Here is a 25,616-nt window from a genome sequence, read left to right as displayed (position 1 = left end):
TCGGCTATTATGCATAAAGCTGCTATAAACATTCGTGTGCAGGCTTTTGGTGAACATAACTCTTCATTTCTCTGGGATGAATGCCAGGAGTACCAAACACTCAGCCATATGTTAGTTGCATGTTTAGTATTTTTAGAAACTGCCGAACTGTTTTCCAGAGTGGTGGCTGTACCATTTTGCATTTCAACCAGCAGTGTATGAGTGATCCAGTTTCCCCACATCCTTGCCAGCATTTGATGTTTTCACCTTTTTTAAAGCCATTCTGATGTGATATTTCTTTTCTTTTTTTTTTTTTTAAGGTTTTTTTTTTTTTTTTTTTTTTTTTTTTATTTGACAGAGAGAGACAGCCAGAGAGAGAGGGAACACAAGCAGGGGGAGTGGGAGAGGAAGAAGCAGGCTCCTAGCGGAGAAGCCTGATGTGGGGCTCGATCCCAGAAGGCTGGGATCACGCCCTGAGCTGAAGGCAGATGCTTAACGACTGCGCCACCCAGGCGCCCTGTGATATTTCTGATATAGTAATATTTCGCTATAGTTTTAATTTTTATTTCCTCCTAATAGCTTTGAACTTTTTACGTGTTTATTTGCATCTGTTTCTTTTTCCATGAAATGTCTTTCCATGTCTTTCGCCTATTTCTAATTACATTTTTTCCTAGTTGAGTTTTCAGAGTTCATATCTGTTCTAGATACTAGGCCTTTCTTCAGTATGTAATTTGCAAATATATTCTCCCACCTGTAGGTTGTTATTTCATCCTCTCAACTGAGTCTTTGACACAGAAACAGTTTTTAATTTTAATAAATCTTAATTTATCAATTTTTCCTAAAAGGAATCATGCTTTTGGAGACAAAACTAAGAACACTTTGCCCTGGATCCTGAAGATTTTCTGCTAAGTTTTTCTAAAAGTTTTAGATTTATGCTTACATTATTATTATTATTTTTTTACATTCAAGTCAGTGGTCAATTTTGAGTTAGTTTGCATAAGTATTGAGGTACAATTAACAAATGACTTTGTAGTATATTTAAAGGCTATAATGTGATGATTTGGTATCTGTGAAAGGATTCCCACCATTGAGTTGATTAACACGTCCATCATCTCACATATTTACTTTTCTTTCTTTCTTTTTTTCTGAGAACATTTAAGTTCTCCTCTCTCAGCAAATTTTAATTATTATCCAATATAGTCAATTATCAACTGTAGTCACCATGTTATACTTAGATCCTCAAAATTTATTCTTCTTACAATTATCAACTGTAGTCACTATGTTATACTTAGATCCTCAAAATTTATTCTTCTTACAACTGAAAGTCTATATTCTTTGACCAACTTTCCCTGTTTCCCCATCCGCAGCCTCTGGCAACAACCATTCTACTTTCTGTTTCTATTAATTTGACTTGATTTCTTCTTGATTACACATATAAGTGGTACTGTGCAGTATTTGTCTTTCCCTGTCTTGCATATTTCATGTAACATCATGCCTTTTAGATTCCTCCATCTTGTTGCAAACAGCAGGATTTCCTTCTTTTTTAAGGCTGAATATTCCATACCTTTTCTTGTTTCCATATCTTAGCTATAGGGAATAATACTACAATGAATATGGGAGTACGGGTATTTCCTTGAGATAATGATTTCATTTCCTTGTGTATATATATCCAGACAGAAGTAGAATTGCTGAATCATGTGTGGCAGTCCTATTTTTAATTTATTGAGTAACTTCCATTCTGTTTTTCATAGTAACTGTACCAATTTACATTCCCACCAAAAATGTGCAAGTGTTCCCTTTTCTCTACATCCTTGTCAACACTTGGTATCTCTTGTTTTTTGGATAATATCCGACACCCACTGTAGTAACTACTGTTGTTTATTTTTGTATTCCTTTCATCTTTTACAGGGCCTGGAACATTATAAATGATTCTTGAATATTTAACTTTAAATGATACAACAAATGGACATTAGGCATGAATTTTGACATGGGCTGGGAGAATTGGTGGTTGTCATCATCGGAAAGAATCTCAGATATGTGATGCTGGTAATTTCTGGTCGTAAATACGTTTTGACAGTAAATCTTTTCTTCTAATAACAAAAAAGCTTGGGGAAACTGCTGTCCCCAGAAACAAATTTATGTTCTGTCCTTATTTCTTGTCATTTCATGTCAATCTAGTTTCTAGTAAATGATTTGCAACTCAGAGATGGGGGCTAAATGAAATACTGGGAATGGGAGCTGTCCTGCTTATCGGGCAACCTCAGACTCTGGCTCTCAAGGGAAATTGGCTACCTAAACTAGTGCCCTCCACTGACCAGGCCAACATAAACATGAATGGGAACAGGGCAGTGTTTTTATGATCCTCAGTCCCTGGAGAACATTGTTCACTGGGAAAGATACTCTCACTTCAGTGAGCACTTGCCTGAGACCCAGAAGCCTCTAACGGCAGGGGCTGCCTGGGAACACCTCTATAAGTTGACTCACCTCCCCAAGTTCCCAGAGGGCCTCCTCCTGGAAGCCCTTTCAGATCAATGGGAACCAGAAGGCAGACACTCTCCCAGGACTGTGATTCATGTGAACAAGGAATAAGCAATGGCCAGGACACCCCCTTTAGTTTGCCACCTTCCAGAAAGCAATCACAGTTTCTTGGGACAACTTTGAAAACTATGGCCTTCTGTTGTTCTTCCTCTTTCTGTGAATAAGATTAGTCCTTTTAATCCCATTTGAATCCTAGTTGAATCTTACTTCCCCCATTCACCACACTTAGTCCTGGTATAGATGAGAGAGAAAGTGAGAGAAACCTAGTTCTTAAACGCCAAGCTTCCATGCTAATGACTAGATGAGAATTTAAGAAAAATCTGTGGCTAGCTTGCCACAGGCAGAAAACTCTGATCTCTATCCTCTCAATGTTACTGTGCGGTAGGGATTATCACCCGCTACCCCCTCCACGGTAATAATGAGTATTTATTGAGTTCATGCTATGTACTAAATTCTGTGCTAAGCATTATGTGTGGATTTTTGCACGTAATTCTCACAAAACCCTGAGGGGTAGATACTGTTATCATCCCTAATAAACAGATGAGGAAAACAAGCCTCACAAAGGGTGAATTGACTTGATGAGTCAGAACTGTTTACTCTTTCTGTTGGATTGAGCTTCCTTTTAGAGAATTTGTGAATATGTTCTGGGGTGGAAAATCCCCATCTTTGAGAGCAGTATTGAGTTTTGGAAGAGCCTTAATGGCAGAATCAGGGGTAGGAGATCAAGGTGATAAATCTATGTTTGGGCAAATAGCAGGTGTGGCCTCAGGGAAGGGGCTTGGTTTTCATATGTGAGGCAGAAGGCAGTTTCCAGGAGTCCCTGCAGCGTTCCAGCCTTGCAGGCCCTTTGGAATTGTTCAAGACTCCTCAATGTTCAGAGCACATAGTATTCAAAATGGAACGGGATTTAGAGATCATCTAATTTAATCACCATGTTTTATACAGTTAATTCAGAGAGATTATGCTTATTAGACAAAGTCACTCACCTAGAGGCAGAATTGGAACTATAGCTCAGAGCTCATAAATCCCATCCTAGGGCTCTTTCCTTTCCTTAATACAGGAAATTAAATATCACCTTCTTTGGGTACTTTTGTAGGGTATTTTCTTTAACCAAATATATCCAAAATATTATCATTTCAACATGTTCTTTTTTTAAAAGTTTGTTTATTTATTTATTTATTTATTTAGAATGTGAGCTGGGGGAGGAGTAGAGGGGGAGAGAGAAGGAAGGGGGAAGAATCTTAAGCAGACTCTGCGCTGAATGCTGACCCCAACAGAGCCTCAATCTCATGGCCCTGAGATCATGACCTGAGCTGAAACCAAGAGTCAGATGCTTATTTGAGCCACCCAGCTGCTCCTCAACATGTTTTTGATAAAAAATTGATAATGGGGGCGCCTGGGTGGCACAGCGGTTAAAAGCGTCTGCCTTCGGCTCAGGGCGTGATCCTGGCGTTCCGGGTTCGAGCCCCACGTCAGGCTCCTCCTCTATGAGCCTGCTTCTTCCTCTCCCACTCCCCCTGCTTGTGTTCCCTCTCTCATTGGCTGTCTCTATCTCTGTCAAATAAATAAATAAATAAATCTTTAAAAAAAAATTGATAATGATAACAAAAATTTTACCTTTTTTCTTTGGTGATTATTTATTGTGGTGAAACTGTTAATCTGGCCATGCTCTTAGGCATATGGAGGTAGGCAGGAGGGTATGATTTAAAGTTGAGTAATGCACAGGGAGATAGAAGGGGATGGAGGTTGTAGGGAGAGACATAATGAGGTTCAATCTCATAAAATGAGGTTCCTGACCTCATTATTTGGGGTGAGTCCTGATACCCTGAATCTCTACTTTTACAGAGCATGGACATCTCTTTGTTTCTTTAGGGAAGTCACTCATTTCCTATTAGCTGCATGACTTTGGAGGCCCCTTTACTACCTTTGAGCAGGGAATCACAATTGGAAGCTTACAGATACATATACTAGGAAGGCCCTTCTCCAGGGGAGAGGTTAAGTGTCTGAGGTTTCCTTCTCCTAAGAAAGAGCCCACAGGTTGGAGTCTCCCCCATGGTTTATCCACCCAAGTCCACCACCCAAGATTTGTTCAGTGAAGCTATTAAGGGAACCCAATGATTGTAGTCAGATTTTAGCTTCTCGTGAGATCTGATTTCAGCCATATAATGGGAATATCCCACCTTGATGCATTCAGCATCTTTACAGTTACAAACAGTACCTGGGGTGGAAAAGTAGACTAGGGAAACTCCTGTATCTTCAAATCAAGTATAAAAGCAGTAGGCATAACACTTAGCAAAATTTAAAATAAAATTTTATTATCTCTTATACCTAAGTTAAAACCCAGATAATCAAAATGTTTGACAGGTACAGAATATACTTAAAAAAGGGAGATACGATTGAGAAGATATAAGAGATAAATAGGCAAAGACATTCTTCCTTAATCTGGAAAGAAGCAGGCTGTGGAACATGAAAGGTGGCTATAAAGCATGAAGAGTAATGTGGATTTGAGGGCAGGGTTATCTCTCAGCACAATACAGTCATTCGTCTTATAAGGCACACAGCAGAGAGAAAACAGGATTTGCACAGGCTGAGGAAATAAATGGCAGATGTTAAACAGGAAGCAATATACCATGGAAATTAAGTAACTGTATTTGGTTATCAAATTCAATTTCAAATCTTGGCACAGCACCCACAAACTGTATGGCTTAGTTACTTGTTAATGAAAGCCTCATTTCACTCACTTGTAATGGGGGACAAAAATGGTACCTACTCCAAAAAGTTGTTGTGAAGATCAGATAAAACCTATAAAGCATTTAGCATGGTCCCTAGAACATGGTAAGCACTCAAGGCATGTTCATTGGCATTATTGTGTATGGTTTAGACAAATTCCCAGATAATGCATAGTAAACCAACAGTGAGGTCTCTGACAAGCTTTGTTTTATGTAAATTACCAGTTTCATTTTCTTCATTTTGAAAGTTGCACATCAGCTAAACAAGACCTCCATAGTAAAGAAATATATTTTATTTATTTTTACTAGTCATGTTGGTCACCATAGAGTAAGTACATCACATGGTAAAGAAATTTAGAAAGTAAAAACAAAAATTAGTCACTATTAATTTGAGCACATTTCCTTCAAGGCATAGGTGCTTTTCAAGTTAGTTTCAATCATGTGTCCTTATTGTTTATTTTTTTAACATTATATGCATGTTTTATTTTATAGCAGTTTCTTTAAAGGTCACACAATATTCCTTTTATATAGATTATTCCACATAATATTCCATTAAATAAATGGACCATACTTGAGTTTACTGTTCCTTACTTTTATATGTTATATCCTAGGATTTTAATATGAGTTCTCTAAATAATTGTATAACCAATATATTTTATGAAAAACCTGCTTTCTGCACTTAGGAATATTTTGTTAGGATAAATTTCCAAAAGTGAGAACATAGCATTAGAGCGTGTAACTTTTAAAAAGTTTTTGCTACATATGCCAATTACACCATCACCTTTGATGGTCATGAATTTATATTTCAACATTGTGAATTTTTATTAATAAAACAGCTAATTTAATAGACAAAATGCTGCCTAATTATTGTTTTAATATATGATTTCTCAGATTACTAGTTGGGTAGAATAATTTTTCCCTTGTTAAAAAAGCCAGTTTTATTTTTTCTCACTCTTCTTTATGGTTTTTTTTTTACTACATGTTGGGGCATTGGTGAATTTTATAATTTAAACTTTTGGTACAACAGTAATATCAATAACATTTTGGCCTATGGAAGGAAATCATGGTAGCCTCCAAACTTTCACCCCAAGCAGAGGCAGAATTTGGAGGCCATAGCAGAGAAAAGCATTGATACGCTTATAGGCAACTAGAATTAAGCTGGCATTAAGAAATCATTATGTCAAGCCATTAAGGATAAGGGAAAGTGGAGTGGTAAGAATCACCTGCTCCCCACAGCCTGAGGGTCCTTGTCACAGCTGATCTTGAACATAGCTAGCACCCGAGTTCTGATCTGTTTGGTCTTGGCACCGTAGATGATGGGATTGATCACAGGAGGCAGAAGTAGATAAACATCACCCATGAGAACATGCACAATGGGATCAAGGCTGTTTCCAAAACGGTGTACCACTGAGAGGCCAATGAGAGGAACGTAGAAGGCCAATACCACACCGATGTGTGACACACAGGTTCCAAAAGCCTTGGCCCGCTCTGACTTGGAAGGAAGTTGTAGAACTGTTCGTATAATTAGAAAATAGGACAAGGAGATGAAGAGGACATCCACGCCCATAACCAGCAGAATGGCAGTAAGACCATAGATCACATTGGGCAACGTGTCTGCATAGGCCAACTTCATCATATCCTGGTGCACACAATAGGAGTGTGAGAGCACATTGGAGTGGCAGAAGGCCAGACGTTTGATGAGCAGAGGCAGTGGGATAAAGAAGAGGGATCCACGGACCACAGCCACCATGCCAATCTGGGCTGTTACTGTATTGTTGAGCACTGCTGCATGGCGCAGTGGGTGGCAGATGGCTATATAACGGTCAAAGGCCATGGCCAGAAGGATAGTAGACTCAATAGCTGAAAGAGCATGAATAAAAAACATCTGGGTAATGCAGGCATCAAAGGTTATCTCTCGGGAATCAAACCAGAAGAGGGCGAGGATCTTGGGCATGGTGGATGTGGACAAGGCCAGGTCAATGGCTGCCAGCATGCAGAGAAAGAGGTACATGGGTGCGTGTAGGCTGCGCTCTGTCCTTACGATGAAGACCACGATGCAGTTTCCAAACACTGCCACAGCATACATTGAAAGCAGGGGGAAGCCGATCCAAAAATGGGCTTCTTCTAATCCTGGGATACCAATAAGCACAAAGGTGGTATGTGTGAAGTTGCAGGAACTCATAGCTGGCATCGAGAAGGGGGCACTGGAGAGGTTGAGGTCACCCTGGCAGCTTGCTAGCCTGCTAGGACATGGAGCACAATCAGAGGCCAACCCTAGAAACCTGGGAACTGAATGCATCTTAGCTCTCCCTCTCCTACTCTCGCCTCTCAGTCTTCCAAGCCCTTTAGGCTCTTTCATAAGCTCTGAAGCCCTTTCCAAAGGAAAAATGATAGCTCAAATTCATTTATCAGTTGCTCCTCTCAAGGTCCATTCACATTAAAATTATTTTTAGATTTATTTATTTACTTATTTATTTGAGAGTGAGAGAGAGAGAGAGAGAACACAAGCAGAGGGAGAAGGATAAGCAGAATCGGTGCTGAGATTGGTGCCCGACATGGGATTTGATTCCAGGACCCCAAGATCATTACTTGAGCTGAAACCAGGGAATGCCCAACTGACTGAGCCACTCAAGCACCTCCCATTTACATTTTAAAAAGGGAACCTGGGGAGAACAATGCTTAACCCAAAATGTATCCTTTCCAAATTCCTTCAGATTCCTTCTCCTGGCCCACAACTTCATTACCTGGATATTAGGTGGTTCTTTTCTCAGATAGGTGTTAACAGATACGCTATTGAGAACCCTTTCCAGATATGGTTTATTTTCTTTCCTTCAATTATTCATTCATTTTATAAGCATCTAGTTATATTACCTACTATGTACAAGGCTATTTGCTAGATGCTCATGATACAGAGATGAAAGACACATCTTTTGCTTTCAGATACCTGGCCTATGGTGTAAAATAGACAAGTAACCCAATTATTAGAGTTTTGGGATAAGCGTTAGCCTAAGGTGTGCATTTAATGCATGGGAGGGGGAGAGGCATGATCAGAGGAACTTTCCTGCCAAAGATAATCCCTTTGTTCAGTCTTCAAACATGAGTAGGAATTAGACAGAGAGGGGAATAATGGGTATAACCAAGCCAGTGAGGATAGGGAATTTTTTTCCTTCAAATTTTCAGGATTCTGGATCCCCAGGCCTAAGGTCCGCAAGCGGAAAAAGACACAAAAATGGCAATTTTTGAAAGATGAGAGAAAAACCTAAGAAGAAAAAGGCCACACGTCTATTAAGTAAAAAAAGGAAACTCCTTTGGGGTCATCAAATGAAAGGGAGTGTCTCCCTCCAGTGACTTATCTGGAGATGAAGGTGCTGGCAGTGTGTGTGGCCTCCAGTGGATCCTAGCTGCTTGGCATGGTCCCTTGTGAAGGCTCCTATCTCTGCTCCTGGCTGATGTGTTTCTCTGCACCTGAAAGTGGCCTCCAGGCCACACTGCTTGCCCCAAGGAGAACTTGGGTCAAGTCTTGATACTCCTAGAGCTTTGTCTTTCCTGGAACCTCTGCCAACAAGCCATTCATGTTAGGGAAAGCTTTTTGTTTTTGGAAGCCCAGCATTGCTCTGCCCCTGCCCTGCTACCCAAACACCTAGGATTTGACCTCATCAAACACTTTCTCTCCTAGGCTCCTTAGGTACCCGGTCTTTAGAGCTAATTGTCTCTAAAGAGCTAAGGGCTTGACTTCAAGAAGGAGGATCTCTGAATCTTCGGAATAAAGTCTGCAGGTGTCTTCAACAGTTATAGTTAGGTAAACCTGTTCATCTCCCCAGGATTCTTCTTCACTCCTAATCTGGGTCCTGGGTGTGACAAAATAGGAACTAAAAGATTTGACTTGGATTATACCCATCATGGATAAGCAAGGAAGAACAAATCCAAGATTCAAAGGTCACGGAATTCACACTTCTGACCACTATTTGCTAATCCTCAGATCTTATGCAAAGACGTAATAGCTACTCTCCTTGACAAATGTGAGATCCCAAATTTGGCCCCAAACTGCTATCAGAGAATGAGAAGCCCTTTTAATAGGCAGATAATTGCACCTTCAGTGAGATAAAAGATAGCTTATGTCTTGTATCCATCCAACCATCTATGTATCTATCATGGGTAGCTTAGGGAGAGAGATTCAGAAATGTAAACAAGTCAGGCTGAAAAGTATGGGTAATGCTAAGGGAACTCCCCTGGAGGGAGGCCAGCTCACTGGACCTCTGGGTCCAAGAGAAATGGGGCCCAGGATGAAGGAAAAGGCATGGAGGTGTTGCAGGGGGAGGACAGTAATGTATTTCCCCTGTCCTTAAGCCTCTTGCCCATGCTACTGTGTGAGTACCCACAGATACAAGGGTCTTTGTTGGCCACAGAGTTGGACCCTTTCCTGACTCCTCTTTCTACAGGGTACTTTTCTGCTTTTCTAGTAGCAGTCTAAGACTTTGAGCTATTATCTTGTCTCCCCAGTTATCAATCCCCGAAGTCCTCATATCTCTCTCCCATGTTGTCTGGCCTTCTGCCTAAAGTAACCCTTGGGTAAACCCAATTTTAGCTTCTCTTTGGGTCTGAATGTGGCTTTTGCATTCATTCTTACTTGCCTTTCTGGACTGTCTGCTAGTGCTCTGGGACATTTCTTCTCAGCCCATGAAGATGCATTTGGGACACAAGTGTTTCCCCCTTCTGCCGTAAGACAGTTGTGGGGTCCTCAAGGTCTGTTAAGATGGTAGGAATTTGGCTTTCCCAATCTCAAGTGAGGGTGGACTCACTTGAAAACCATGTAATCCTGGGAGAGAGCAGCTGGAGCTGGCTCACCCTTTCAAGCACAGGCCTATTTATAATGCTGCCTAGGAGGCCCATGGGAATAGGGTGTGGGAGTATGGACTGAGGCCCCCGGGGCTTGGCAGGCTGGGGACAGTATCTCCATGTTCACTTGTGGGTCACTCCCATAGGCTTCCTACTGTTTCCTTCTGGTGTGTGTGTTGTGGGGGGGTGGTCACGAAGGTGGCACTGCCACTGCCTCTGCCATCACTCCCACACTTATACATACAGGGCTCTTGACAGTCTATCCACACTCTTCCAAATAACTCAAACTCCCTAGGTAACAACAGTGGTTAGAGCTTTTCCTCATTAGCCACTCTGCTAGACACGACAGGCAACATGGGTGTATAGTCATGTCCCTGGGTTCTAGGAGTTCACATCCTCTTTAAAAACCCTATGGAACATAAGAAATAGCAGGAAGATCGGTAGGAGATGGAAGGGAAGAAAGAAGGGGTAGACAGAAGGGGGAATGAACCATGAGAGACTATGGACTCCGGGAAACAAACTGAGGGCTTCAGAGGGGGGGAGGATGGGGGATTGGGATAGGCCAGTGATGGGTTTTAAGGAGGGCATATATTGCATGGAGCACTGGGTGTTATATGCAAATAATGAATCATGAAACACTACCTCAAAAACTAAGGATGTATTGTATGGTGACTAGCATAACATAATAAAAAATTATTATGAAAAATAAAAATAAAAAAAAACTATTGACTTTTTAAAGCAAAAATAAAATAAAATAAAATAAAAACCAGTAATTCCCATAACTAAGAATAAGGACATTCACTTCAGTTTTTCATTCTCAGCATTTCTTTCAGTTGGTGAAATAGACCTTGAGGTAGGGAAGCCACTCTCTTGCACCTGTGTTACAGATAAGGAGTGGATGAGATGAAGTCTCTTTGCCTTGGTCACAGAGTTATTAGTGATAATGTTGGTTGGAGAACAAGGTATTCTGATTCTTTATTCATCCATATTTAATAAATATTTATCAGGAGCCTGCAATGTAACAAGATATGTAAATTTTTAAAACATAACCTTATAGATTATACATCCTGATGAGAGGAACACACAGTCCATGGTTAATATGAGAAACTAAATAGTTTCTTCTTATGACTACCTAAGGAGAAAAAATAAAGGGAAGAAGAGAACAGGTAAATATTGGGATGGGCAGTTGAAATTTTAAATGAAGTTGGCAGGGAATGCCTCACATAATGGAGACATTTGAGGAGAACCCTGGAGGGAGTAAGAAATATATCCATGAGATCTCTGAGGAAGACCATCCAAAGGAGAAAGAACAAACTGCAAAGCTTCTGAGAAGGGAGTGTATCTGGGTTTTTTTTTTTTTTATAATAATATTTTTTTATTATGTTAGGCACCATACAGTACATTCCTGGTTTTTGATGTAAAGTTCGATGATTCATTAGTTGCGTATAACACCCAGTGCACCATGCAATACGTGCCCTCCTTACTACCCATCACCAGCCTATCCCATTGCCCCACCCCCTCCCCTCTGAAGTCCTCAGTTTGTTTCTCAGAGTCCAAGTGGGATTCATCCCTGGGATGCAAGGGTGGTTCAACATTCTCAAATCTATCAGTGTAATAGATTTTATCAACAAGAAAAAAGCCAAAAATCATATGATCCTCTCAATAGATGCAGAAAAAGCATTTGACAAAATACAGCATCCTTTCCTGATTAAAACCCTTCAGAGTGTGGGGATAGAGGGTACATTCCTCAATCTCGTAAAAACCATCTATGAAAAGCCTACAGCAAATATCATTCTCAATGGGGAAAAGTTGGAAGCCTTTCCCTTAAGATCAGGAACACGACAAGGATGCCCACTCTCACCACTATTATTCAACATAGTACTAGAAGTCCTTGCAACAGCAATCAGACAACAAAAAGGGATAAAAGGTACCCAAATTGGCAAAGAAGAAGTCAAAGTGTCTCTCTTCGCAGATGACATGATACTCTATATGGAAAATCCAAAAGAATCCGCTCCCAAACTACTAGAAGTTATAGAGCAATTCAGGAACGTGGCGGGATACAAAATCAATGCTCAGAAATCAGTTGCATTTCTATACACGAACAATGAGACTGAAGAAAGAGAAATTAGAGAATCCATCCCATTTACAATAACACCAAAAATCATACGTTATCTTGGAATTAACTTAACCAGAGACGTAAAGAATCTATATTCTAGAAACTACAAATCACTCTTGAAAGTCATTGAAGAAGACACAAAAAGATGGAAAAATATTCCATGCTGATGGATCGGAAGAATTAACATAGTTAAAATGTCCATGCTACCCAGAGCAATCTTCACTTTCAGTGCCATCCCGATCAAAATACCAATGACATTTTTCAAAGAATTGGAACAAACATCCCTATCTGGGGGTTTAGAATAGCAAGAAGGCCAGTGTGCCTGAGCAGAGAGAACAAAGGGAAGAATAATAGAGAGGTAGATAATAGGGAATTGGATCATATAGGGCTTCATAGGACTTTTTACAGGACAGTTAAAGGACAGACTTGGAGTCTGAATTCAGGTAGCTACAACAGCAGCCATGTGTCTACTATTGCCCTGGCTTTCAGGAAAGTCTCCAATTCATTGTGAGCTTGTCCACCTTGGGCAGAGGTGACATTTGCTCTATAAATCACCCATTCCCAAATTTTCCAAATTGTCCACCCCCCAGTGAGAAAAGCTTATAAGTTTTCAGGATTGTTGGATACGGGGGCCATCCATAGGTTGGTGTGTGTGTAGGGGGTGGTGAGGTAGGAGAGAAACATCTGTAGAAGTAGTATGAACGTCTTGGCTGTCTGGTGCTTTAGACTGAAGTTCCTTCTCATTCTGAATTGCAGGACTCTGTGTACCCTATCATTCTTCTCTAAGTTTCTTTCTTTCCCCCCACAAAGAAACAAATATCCAGCCTGTAAATCTACACCATCTGAACTTTTTCACTTCTTTCCAACAGTGAATGAGTGAGTTAATAGTTGCTGGTCTTGGGAAGTGGGCACAGAGTCTGTGGTGAGGAAACAGTTACAAGACAGTCTGAAAAGGGATGTCCTGAGAAAGAAGCACAAGGTACTGCAGAAGCACCTGGAAAGGACACCAGACAGGTTTGAGAAACCAGGAAATGTATCTGAGAGAAAGTCACTTCTATTCTAAGTCAGGAGAAGGGAAATAGTGAAAAAGCTGTAGAGGGAGGTCACAGCTTGTGCAAAGGCTTGTGGGTGATCCAGAGCAATCTCAGCTAAGAAATGCAAGTGGTTTGTTGTGCCTGGAGCACTGAACGTAGGGCAAGCAATCAGGCTTGAGAGGTAAACAGAGCCAGCTCATTCAGGGTTACTATCATTTTATTATGTGGCAGACCAAGGTTTGGGGTCTGGAAGACAGCATGAATGAAACAAAATTCTTTTTCTCAAAGACCTTACCTGGTAATGGGGAAACTAGAGAAGAAATAAATAGGTATGTAATATTTTGGTGGGGGAAGGGAGTGCCAGGTATTAAAAATGAAATATGTAAGGAAGAGTGTGAATGCAGACAGGAATTGAGGGAGAGGTGGTGATGTTATTTTTAATGTCACGGGCCCTGTAGGAAGGTAACACTTAGGCAGAGACCTGCATGAGGTGAGGCAGTAAGCCACGAGGGTGTCTGGGGGAAGAACATTTCAAGTAGGGAGAACAGAAAGTGTGAAGTTTGATGTTGAAGCGTGGTATGGTGAGTTTAAGGAAATATTTGGAGGTGGTGCAGGTGTAGTAGGATGAATAAAGGGGAGATTAGTAGGAGATGAAGTATAGGGGAGTTAAATCATATAGATACTAATGAGATATTATAATGACTACAATGAAAGTAGGAAGATCTACCAGGAAACTATTATATTTCAGGTCCAAGATGATGATGGCTTGGCCCATGGTGGTAGCAGTAGAGGTGGTAGAAAGTAGCTAGATTCCAGATACCAGTATCTGGAATATCTGAAAGAAAGAGTCATCAGCATTTGTTAATAGGTTGGGTGTGGAGTGGGAGAAACAGACAGGTGTCAGTAATAACTCCAAGAATTCTATCTCAGCAACATGAAAAATAGAGTTTCTGAGTTAGGGAAGACATGGTTGATGTGAATATTAGGATATGTTTTTGGACATGGTGAGTCTGAGATGACTATTAAACATTCGAGTAGGAGTAATTATACATGGGATATGAATCTGGACTATAAATATCAGTTTGGGATTTGCCAGCATGTAGAAGAGATAATCAAAATGGGAATATAATGAAGAAAAAACAGGTCTGAGAACAAAATCCTAGAACACCCCAACATACAAAGATTAGGGAAATGAAGACCAATAATAATGGAGACTGAAAATGTCATTGTCAAACATACTGAGAATTTTGACACCATCCTCATTATTAAATAGTACTGTTGTCACTTAATAAACTCCCTGTAGCTATGACTGACTAATCCTTCCTTGCTGGATCCGATACCACCTATAGGGCCAATCCTTACTGAGTGATACCAATGTGTCACTAAAACATGTGCCTTAAATATTTGAGAATTAATGGACATCCCCAGGTTGGAAATAATAATTAACTTCCTGAATTAAGCCATTATGTGAAGCATATGCCACAAATTAAACATTTCCAGGTAAATGACACAAAGTGAAATTCATTTGCAATTCTTAGTCATTTTTGAGTTTCTGCTGGAGCAGAAAGTTGATGGAAGGCAGAGAGAAATTCTGGAATATGTTTATTTGGGAAGGAACCTCAGGTAGAAATACATTTGTATTTCTCAGGTTTGAAAATTCTGTTTTGGGGGCACCTGGGTGGCTCAGTCATTAGGCGTCTACCTTTGGCTCAGGGTGTGATCCCGGCATTCTGGGATCGAGCCCCGCATCAGGCTCCTCTGCTGGGAGCCTGCTTCTTCGTCTCCCACTCCCCCTGCTTGTGTTCCCGCTCTCATTGGTTGTCTCTCTCTCTTTCAAATAAATAAATAAAATCTTAAAAAAAAAAAAGAAAAAGAAAATTATGTTTTGGGCTTTTTCTCCATAATTTGGTTAGAAAATTTCTAGAGGATAGAATCGTGGGTTTTTTTTTGTTTATTTGTTTGTTTTGCTTCTTTATGTCCCCTATACAAATTACATGGACTTATATATATGTATATATACAAATTAGATACATGTATACTTATAGTTTATATTATAGGTAGCAGTATAGCTGAAGTTAAGAGTGTTGGGGGACCCTGGAGTCAGTTTTGCATGCATGCGAAATATGGTTCTGTTGTGTATGAGCTGTTTAAGCAAGTAACTTAACATTTTTGTGCCTAACTTTTCTCATTAATCAAAGAAGTAACTAACTTATAACGTTGTTTTAGATATGGGCTAATAAATGTAAGAAACACCAAGAACCATGTAGTCAAAGGAAATAGTAAATGTTAGTAAAAATTGTTATTGCAGTTAGAAAAATACTACCTATTTCTCATAAAGGAGTGGCTTTCTCATAATGTGTCGTTCCAACTGATCTAAAGTGGACAAAGTCAGAAGATACAGTTTGTCGGCAGGATAAACAAGTTGAGAAGAAACAGTGATGCATGGGAGAAATGCTAGACTTAGGGCTTGACACTGTTCATTCCTTCTATTCTTACATCTCTGTCTCCTCATCTGTAAAATAAAGGGTCAAGCTAGCTGATGTTCTAAATATATTCCAGCTTTAATTTTAAATTTTTGTTTCATGATCACCAGTTTTGTTTTTAAGTTGACAATGTAGGCCATCTCTAGAATTCTGTGATTTTATGTATCTTTGGCATGGAGAATTTTTATTACAGCTCTGCGTATCTGTCTGGTCTTCACACTATAGATGATGGGGTTCATTACAGGAGGGATCAGGAGGTAAGTGTTAGCAATCGTTGTATGAACATAGGCTGGGGCTCGTTTCCCAAATCTGTGAACAAAGGACAGACTGATCAATGGAAAGTAGAAAATAGCAACAGCCCCAATATGTGAGACGCATGTGCTGAAGGCTTTCTTCCTCTCTTCTGGGGATGCGATGCTGAAGACAGTCTGAATAATCAAAATGTAAGAAAGGAGGATGAGGATTGAGTCCACACCAACAGTAGAGATCATGGCAGTCAACCCAACTGCATTGTTGATCCTGGTGTCTGTGCACGAGAGCTTCATCACATCAGGGTGGAAGCAGTAGGAGTGGTGGAGCACGTGGCTGCGGCAGAAGGATAGTCTTTTAAGAAGTGCTACCATTGGTGTCAGCATTAGTGTCCCCCTGATGACAATTGCCACTCCAATCTGAGCTATTCTGGAATCAGTTAAAATGGTGGCATACCTGAGTGGACTAGAGATGGCCACAAAACGATCAAAGGCCATGGCCAACAGCACTGAGGATTCCATGACAGTGAAGAGTTTAATAAAGAACATCTGTGACAAGCAGGCATTAAAGCTGATCTCCCTGGCATCGAACCAGAATATGCCCAACATAGTGACCAGGGTGGATATGGACAGGCCGAGATCAGTGGTGGACAGCATGGAGAGGAAATAATACATGGGTTCGTGGAGGCTGGGCTGGGTGACAATGGCAAAGAGGATCAGGCTGTTTCCTGAGAGGGCGGTTATGTAGAGAAGGCAGAAGGGAATGGAGATCCAGGTGTGGAAGGCTTCCAGCCCGGGAACTCCAGTTAGCAGGAAAATGATGGAAGTAGGTGTGGTGTTCTGGAAGTTTGACATGCTGGATTAAAAATACAGAGTTCCAAGATGAAACTCTGGAACAACAACAAAACTATGTTTTTTGTATTAATTCAATTACAAATAATTTTATTCAACCAAAAACTAACCAAAGACGAATATTTATACACTATATAAAAATGAATTGCTCATTGAAATGGATAAAGGAATCATGAGATTTCAACTGCTGTAGTAGGTACCATTCTTTCTTATATGTACCTCAGCCCATCATTTTTCTTTCCTGGGACCATTTGCTGGTAGCTATGTTCATACTAGATGTGACCTTTCCTTCTACTTCTCTAACCAGAGATGACTCGATGAAGGGAAGACACTTTACTCAAGACTTGTCAGTTATATTTCATCCTTTCTGGATTTTCAGGTTCTGATAAAGAGGTAGCAGGTTAGTTTTTCCATATAGTTAGCATCAGACAGAAGTAGACTGGGACTGTGGAGCAGCAATATTACATCAGCCTCAAGTGTAGAAAGCAGAGAAGCTTGTAGGCAATTTGGGCAGCCAGAAAATATTGAGAAAAAGATACTTATGATACAGAGTAACACATATGAAATCCTAATAGATGGCTTAGGCACTAGTGAAGTCATGTGCAGATGTCTATAGTATTTAACCTTGGAAGTGACACCTGCAGCATAGCATCTAGAGTCTCATTTGGGAAGTGGAGTTAGAATGCATACCTACTGCCTTAGGGATAGAGGTCTCTGCCCCCCATATGATATAGCATGCTGCCTTATTCAGATAGAGTTCTCTCTTCATCTGCCTGAAGACTACTTGTTCTCCATTTTGTTAAGACATACTTCTCAGGAGATATTTAATAAAATTTTGCTCTTTTGCCTTGGAGGGAAAGATACACCTTTACTGTGAACATTGCATTTTGTTTTTCATTGAGTACAGAGCTGCAGGCTATTCAGATGGCTATGTATGACTTGGAAGAGGGGGTTTGGGGGAAGCAGACATTAGGGCTGTGACTGGAGAGGGTTCAGTCAGTAAGGTAACTGTTCCTCAGGGGAACCTAAGTGTTTTCCAGACCACTCAAGTTCACCCAGATAAAGTGCCTCAAGGATTCCCTAAAGAAATCTTAGTTTAAAAAATTGGGAAATTTTTAATTGAAATCAATGAAAAATTAGAGGAAAAAGAAGTGCTAAGTTACCTGAGTTGACCCAATAAGTAAACTATAACTTTAGACTCTATAGTTTAGAGTCATGAGAATGTCCTCAGGGAACCAATGAAATTACTGTTAGAAATGTATGCTTTACCCCAAAGATACAGACATAGTGAAGAGAAGGGCCATATGCACCCCAATGTTCATAGCAGCATTGTCCACAATAGCAAAATTGTGGAAGGAGCCGAGATGCCCTTCAACAGATGACTGGATTAAGAAGATGTAGTCCATATACACAATGGAATATTACTCAGCCATCAAAAAGAACGATTTCACAACATTTGCAGCAACATGGATGGGACTGGAGGAGATAATGCTAAGTGAAATAAGTCAAGCAGAGAAAGACAATTATCATATGGTTTCACTCATTTATGGAACATAAGAAATAGGAAGATCAGTAGGAGAAGAAAGGGAAGAATGGGGGAGTAAACAGAAGGGGAAATGAACCATGAGAGACTATGGACTCTGGGAAACAAACTGAGGGCTTCAGAGGGGAGGGGGTGGGGGATTGGGATAGGCCGGTGATGGGTATTAAGGAGGGCATGTATTGCATGGTGCACTGGGTGTTATACGCAAATAATGAATCATGGAACATTACATCAAAAACTGGGGATGTACTGTATGGTGACTAACATAACATAAAAAAAAAAGAAAAAGAAATGTATGCTCAAACCTCCTAATGGGAATAAGAGTTGACAGAAAGGAAACATTCATTAAGAAAGGGAACATTTTCTTTCTGGCACTGCTTCTGGCGACTGTTTACTGAGTGTCATGAGTACAACTGACATTATGCTGAAACTAATTGGATACAGACTTGCTCAACTGGCATGGATTTTGGTTAATTGTGAAAGTTAGAAAGTTAACAACTTTAAGAAATTTGATGTTTAACAAGTTCTGTTAGCACTTTTTGTAAATGTATCAATTTCTGAAAACATTTTTAGTAACTATAGTTTTATTTAAAAAATATGTATTTATCAGAAGAGCAAAATAAAACTCTACTTATTAAATGAATAGTACTTATGATAATTTAAAAAAATGGGTTCACCTCTCATGTTCCACAAGTCTTTGACCTGTGTATTTACTATAAATTTCCAGAACCTGGGTCTCAGCTTTTTTTTTTAAATAATGTTTTTTTATTATATTATGTTAGTCACCATACAGTACATCCCTGGTTTCTGATGTAAAGTTCGATGATTCATCAGTTGCGTATAACACCCAGTGCACCATGCAATACGTGCCCTCCTTACTACCCATCACCAGCCTATCCCATTCCCCCACCCCCCTCCCCTCTGAAGCCCTCAGTTTGTTTCTCATAGTCCATAGTCTCTCATGCTTCATTCCCCATTCTGATTACCCCCCCTTCTTCATCCCTTTCTTCCTCCACCGATCCTCCTAGTTCTTATGTTCCATAGATGAGAGAAATCATATGATAATTGTCTTTCTCTGCTTGCCTTATTTCACTTAGCATTATCTCCTCCAGTGCGGTCCATGTTGCAGCAAATGTTGAGAACTCGTTCTTTCTGATAGCTGAGTAATATTCCATTGTATATATGGACCACAACTTCTTAATCCAGTCATCTGTTGAAGGGCATCTCGGTTCCTTCCACGATTTAGCTATTGTGGACAATGCTGCTATGAACATTGGGGTGCATATGGCCCTTCTCTTCACTACATCTGTATCTTTGGGGTAAATACCCAGTAGCCTCAGCTTTTGAGGTTAACAACTTCCTGGGGGCCATGGAAGCTAGAATACTTATGAAAAAGGGAACAGTTCAATTGTGTGTAAAAGGCGTGCGGTATCTGGAGTCCCTTAGGAAAATCAGTGCTTGAACGATTGCTATGCTTTGTGTAAATAGAAATGACTAAGCTAACATAATAAAAAATTATTATAAAAATAAATAAATACTACTTTCATCATTAAAAAAAATGAAAGAAAAGAAACAAAGTATTCCAAGGCTTCTAAAATGGCATAGGTGAAAGTGTTGAGCCAGAATGAACGCTTAGAGTTTAAAATCAAGTGAGGGAGAAAGAACAGCACTGTTTATAAATAACTTCAACATCTAGTGTACAGTGGTGAATGACAGAAATGGGTTATGGGTGTACAGAGTGCCTCTATATTTGTCACTTTTGTCTGGCTATCGTGAAGACGTTCACCATCCTTATCACTATGACATGCAAGGATTGAGTTGTAACTTTCGTATTGAGTGATAGGAAATTTTATGAGAGGTCAGTTTTTTAAAAAATTGCTATTGGAACAATTTCTCTTTCATCCTAACTTCTTCCTGGCTCCCTTTACATCATTTTATTAATTCAAACAATTTATTCATTACACATTTTCATTCTTGCCAGCTTTTTCCCTACCCTTTCTTGAGGAGGGATCAGAAGAAAAACATAATATGTAGGCTGAACTGATCTGAGCTGAGTCTGGCAGAAGAGAACTCCCTCAAACTCCTTTCTTTCCATTGCTCTACAATTGTGTCTCCCTGTACCCTCTCCTCATCCGTGCTGGGTGCAGACATGGAAGATTCCTTATTCCTTTTCGTAGCCAATAACTCCATCTAAGCTCTTGATCACCCATGATCAATGCTTAGATCATTTCAGTATCAAACTGGGAGCTCACTGGGTATTGTGTCAGCACTAGGGATATGACGCAAATAAAATAACAGTGGTTGGTGCCTGAGAAAACCAGAGAGGTTGTCAACATCTCATCTTTTTAAGGCTGAAAACTTTATCTTTAATAAGAGCCCAGTAACTCCTATGAAAATGAAAAATTACCAGTTTGGAACACCTACTACATGTCAGGCACACCGCATAAGAGGATTCAGTGACAGAAATACTGCTAGCTGTAGAGTGCATCGGATAAGGTATTTCTAAGTGATAAGACAGGATGGTGTGGGTGACAGATTCTGAGTGTGTGTATACATGAATGTGTCTGTGTGCGTCAAGAAGGATTGGTTCCAAGAACTCTTAACTGAGTACATGAATTAGAACTGTGTACTGTTTTGATGGGTGAATGTGAGTTTACAAGGATGAAAAACAGGAAAAGGGCATTCTTGACATAGATGAAACATGAGCAGAAACCGAATGAAATAAAACAGGGTTTGTTGGACAACTACAAGAAGATTAAAATTCTGGAGCCTTAAATGTGATGCTGGGTGATGTGGGAGCTGAGCGGGAGAAATCAGCAGGGTTAGGACATGAACATCTTGCATTCCATGGAAAGGAGAGGGGACTTCAATTTTAGTTGCAGAGCATCACGAGCTAGGCATTTCCAAATATTTTATGAATAACTAAACAAATCATTCTTCATTTTTTCTCCCTCAACAAAGTTCCTTTCCTTCTTTAGTATCTTAGATAGTACCAGTGGCTCCCTATGTTAGATAGCTTCAATTCTCGAATTATACCCCAAACCATTAATGAAAGCTTCCTACACACTTATATAGATGTTTTCAACATGACATTCAATTCAACTAAGATATATTGACCATTTTTCTTAACTGGTTCCTGTGCTTTGCTAGTAAGGGAAATAAGAGACAAACCCTGTTTCTCCCTCAATTTCCTACCTTATCTTTTATAATAACAAAAAATATTATTTGAAGGACAGTCTGCCTGTGTTTATTATTATTATTATTATTCACCTTCAGTAATAATCTGGGTTCTTTCTCTAATGACTGTCAGGAAATTCTCCAACTCATGTCACCAATGACTTTCTAAATACCAAGTCCAAAAGTTTATCTTCAGGTTTGCTTTCCTCTCTCTCATCTCAAATTTTCAGTTTTAAGCACCTTTTCTTTGTCTTTTCTTTAGGCACTTTCTCCTTCATTAGCTTCAGTGATAGTTATTCTGTGTTGTTTTTTTTTTTTAATTGCTTTATTGAACAGTGTTTTTGTTCTGTCTTTTCAGTTGTTGTGTTCTTTAGGAGTCTTTTTCTTTCAAGACGCCCCTGTTTTTTTCTTGCTCTCTGGTATACTCTCCTTGAGATTTCTTAGTTTTTCCCACGGCTTTAAATAGCACTTATATTCAGATGACACGCAAATCTGAAATCTAATTATAGATTTCTCCTGAGTTCTATATTTCAAAAGTTAACAAGATCTTTGAAGCCATGGCAAAATGTCTGGGCTGAAACTTGAAGGCAGTCGTGAATCCTGGAACTAAAGGGAGGTGATCGAACAGGCGATTTGGACAGCTAATGGGCAGCAGTTTGGAGAACAGGTCAAAGCTCTCTGTTAGTGACAGTGAACAAAAGTGACTAAACTACTTTATCTACCCTTGTGTTGTAATCCCTCAAGATATCCCACCTATAATCCCTCAGCTACCTCAACCTCAATATGAGCCAAACCGAACTCATTCCTTCCCCCATTCCAAATCTGGCTCTCTCTCCTCACATACACACACATACACACACTCTTCTCCCCCTCTCTCATCCCCTGCCTGCAAATGTTCATGAAATATTTATTGATTTTACTTCTAAAATGTCAAAAACTGGAGAATCCAGAGGTTTGTATTTGAGGGCCAAGTAATAGCAATGTGGTTCACAGTGGGTGCTTGAAGCTGTACTTCATTGTGCTTTTCTTAATTGAACAGACTTACCTGTTCATATCAAAGAATAAAGGGGAACTAATGGATTTATCAAGGGGAGGTACCAAAATTCCCTCAAGCTACTCTGTGCTGCCATCACCCTGGAATCTGTCAGTCCATCCTCTCCAATCCATGTACAACTTTCCTTTTCTTCTTCTTTTTTTTTTTTTTTGAAGATTTTATTTATTTATGTGACAGAGAGACAGCCAGCAAGAGAGGGAACACAGCAGGGGAGAGGGAGAGGAAGAAGCAGGCTCCTAGCCAAGGAGCCCGATGTGGGACTCGATCCCGGAACGCCGGCATCATGCCCTGAGCCGAAGGCAGACGCTCAATGACTGCGCCACCCAGGCGCCCCACAACTTTCCTTTTCTCTTGTAAGATATAAGCTATAGTCTCCTAATTAATTTTCCTGTCCTCCCAGGTCACAATGATGCTCTCCTTTCTTTTTTTTTTTATAACTAAAACATTTTTTTAAATTTTTAAAATAATTTTTATTTTATTATAAATTTTTATTTATTTAAATTTTTATTTTATTTAAAATATTTAATTTATTTTATTTTATTTAAAAATTATTTAAAATAATTTTTATTTTGTTATATTAGTCACCATACAGTACATCCCCAGTTTTTGATGCAATGTTCCATGATTCATTATTTGCGTATAACACCCAGTGCACCATGCAATACGTGCCCTCCTTAATACCCATCACCGGCCTATCCCAGTCCCCCACCCCCCTCCCCTCTAAAGCCCTCAGTTTGTTTCCCAGAGTCCACAGTCTCTCATGGTTTATTCCCCCTTCTGTTTACCCCCTTCATTCTTCCCTTCCTTCTCCTACCGATCTTCCTGCTATTTCTTATGTTCCATAAATGAGTGAAACCATATGATAATTGTCTTTCTCTGCTTGACTTATTTCACTTAGCATTATCTCCTCCAGTCTTGTCCATGCTGCTGCAAATGTTGTGTAATCGTTCTCTCTGATGGCTGAGTAATATTCCATCGTATATATGGACCACATCTTCTTAATCCAGTCATCTGCTGAAGGGCATCTCGGCTCCTTCCACACTCCTTTCATTGCGCTGTTATGACCTATGGCTTCTAGGTCTTTAACTCCTGAGCAGACCATATAGCATTATGAGTATTGTCCAAACCACTGCTAATGGCATCGCTATAGTGTGTGACTGATCTGGGTTCAGGTCCTTGCTTAGACACTAACTAGTTTTGAGACTCTTCACAGCAATAATAAAAAATATTACTCATAACGACAACTACCATTTATTGGAATTTGTTCTGTGAACGTTACAGAGCTAAGCATTTGAGAAACATTCTTTTAATTCTTATTACAACATCATTTGGCAAGTGTTGCTAAATTCACTTTGAGTCCCCTTTTCTGGTGACTGAGTATGAGAGACGTTGTGAAACATACTCAGAATCACACAGCTAGTGATGTCAGACTTGAGATTTTAAAGCCAGTTTTTAAAAAATTCCCACACTCATGCTCCCCGAACTATGGTTTCATGTATAAGTAGTGTAACCTTCCTCTGATCCTGTTTCCTCATCTATAACGTAGAGTGTGTACTGTACCTAGCACAGTGCCTGGCATGCAGGAAGTGTTCAAAATTGGTATTTTTGAAAGTTTTTAGTAAGAATAATCGGGCTTAGAAGTGAATTCTTCAGCTCCTGACAACCTCTTTGGTTTTCTCAAGCACCAAACCACTAACTATGATAACTTACATAGCACCCTGATTAAGCCATTTGCTTAAAAAAACCACAGACTATGCAAACCACATGGGGCAGACAAAATGCCCTTTCCCTGCAGGTTCTATAAATTCTGCTGTCCACCTCAGCCCACCATCTCACTATCTAACCTAATTCTGTACATTGTGAGGAAATTCTTCCCGTGGATAAGAAAGTTTGGCTCACCTAGAGTCAAGTCTTTTCATTGAACAAAACAGTTTTACTTACAGAGTTTGTGCAGCAGTTCTGCTTATCCCTCTCAGGCTGACTCAGAAGGCTGAGGAACCTTCAGATTCCAGGCGAGGACCGAGCTTATGAGGAGGCTTGTTCCAGCCTGAACGGAGACAGGCACAGAGCTGAGAGGCCCATTCCCGGTGGTGGTGTCACTCACTGTGTCTCCAGGGGTATGGTGGTTCCCAGAAGACTTCTTTTGCCTTATACAGTCTTTGTCTGTCTATTCTATTACGCAATTACTTTTTGTGGTCATGTGCTTTATAGGCTGATGTAATTTTTTTTTGTCCTTGTGCACTTTTATTGAAGTGTTTTTTATAAAAACAATTTTAAGACATAATTCACATATCATAAAATTCACATTTATAATGTACAATTCAATAGTTTCTAGTAAATTTACAGAGTTCTACGAGCATCATCATGGTCTACTTTTAGAAAATTTTTATTACTGCAAAAAGAAATCCCATGCCCATGAGCAGTCACTCTGAAGAGAATTTTCAAAAATGAAATATTATACTAAATTGCTTAAAGGAATCTCCTCTGGTGTGTGTAAAACACATTCTACTAGGTAACTTGTTAGCATCTATTACTATTCATGGCAGTCCTGTTTCATTAGCCTACCTGTGCTTCTTAGCAGCCTGTCTCTTATAACTAGGAAAAAACAAAATTTATTCATCTATACATACATCCAGTAAATATTGCATAAGGTTATCCTATATTCCAAACATCATGCTAAGTGCCGGAGATTAAAAAAAAGGGGGAGGGAATACAACACAGTTCTTACTGTCCATGGTCTCTTAGTTTAGTTTAGAAACACACAGTTAACTGATAATTACCAATACTGATAATCAATGATAATGTTCTCTTAGAGGCATGAGCCAAGTACTTGGAGAATATTATAGGTAAAAATCTCAGTCTACAATTAGGTGTGCAGAAAATACATTTTTATTTACTTTTTTCATAATTTAACCTATTTTCTGTTTGAGCCCCAGCCCACTAACTGGAAGGAAGGTAACAACAATAATTTGGGATTCTCCCCACTTATGTTTAAATTTTGAGTCTCCTACATTGTACTTTTGAGTA

The 25,616-nt window shown here is 39.7% G+C and overlaps 3 protein-coding genes across 3 annotated transcripts in view; 1 reads left to right on the top strand and 2 right to left on the bottom strand.

The window, feature by feature from the left end:
- Positions 1–25,616, top strand: part of LOC123782525 (uncharacterized) — a 382,057-nt gene that overhangs the window by 118,685 nt on the left and 237,756 nt on the right. The gene's annotated exons all lie outside the window — the stretch shown is intronic.
- Positions 4,866–24,695, bottom strand: LOC123782535 (olfactory receptor 51E2). The gene is made up of 2 exons (XM_045782750.2): positions 24,531–24,695; positions 4,866–7,486 (listed from the first exon to the last, which is right to left on the bottom strand). Exon 2 carries the CDS (start codon positions 7,435–7,437, stop codon positions 6,466–6,468), a length of 972 nt encoding a protein of 323 aa, XP_045638706.1. The 5' UTR covers positions 7,438–7,486; positions 24,531–24,695; the 3' UTR covers positions 4,866–6,465.
- Positions 15,828–17,118, bottom strand: LOC123782536 (olfactory receptor OR51C1). The gene has a single exon (XM_045782751.2). It carries the CDS (start codon positions 16,816–16,818, stop codon positions 15,874–15,876), a length of 945 nt encoding a protein of 314 aa, XP_045638707.2. The 5' UTR covers positions 16,819–17,118; the 3' UTR covers positions 15,828–15,873.

This window comes from Ursus americanus, chromosome 16 (assembly GCF_024610735.1).
Source record: "Ursus americanus isolate L20-20 chromosome 16, mUrsAme1.1.p, whole genome shotgun sequence".
Lineage (NCBI taxonomy): Eukaryota > Metazoa > Chordata > Mammalia > Carnivora > Ursidae > Ursus > Ursus americanus.
This window is presented reverse-complemented; position numbering and strand designations above follow the sequence as displayed.

Coding starts and splice junctions, on each gene's coding strand:
- LOC123782535 (XM_045782750.2), bottom strand. CDS start 7,437: ATGCCAGCTATGAGTTCCTGCAACTTCACACATACCACCTTTGTGCTT.
- LOC123782536 (XM_045782751.2), bottom strand. CDS start 16,818: ATGTCAAACTTCCAGAACACCACACCTACTTCCATCATTTTCCTGCTA.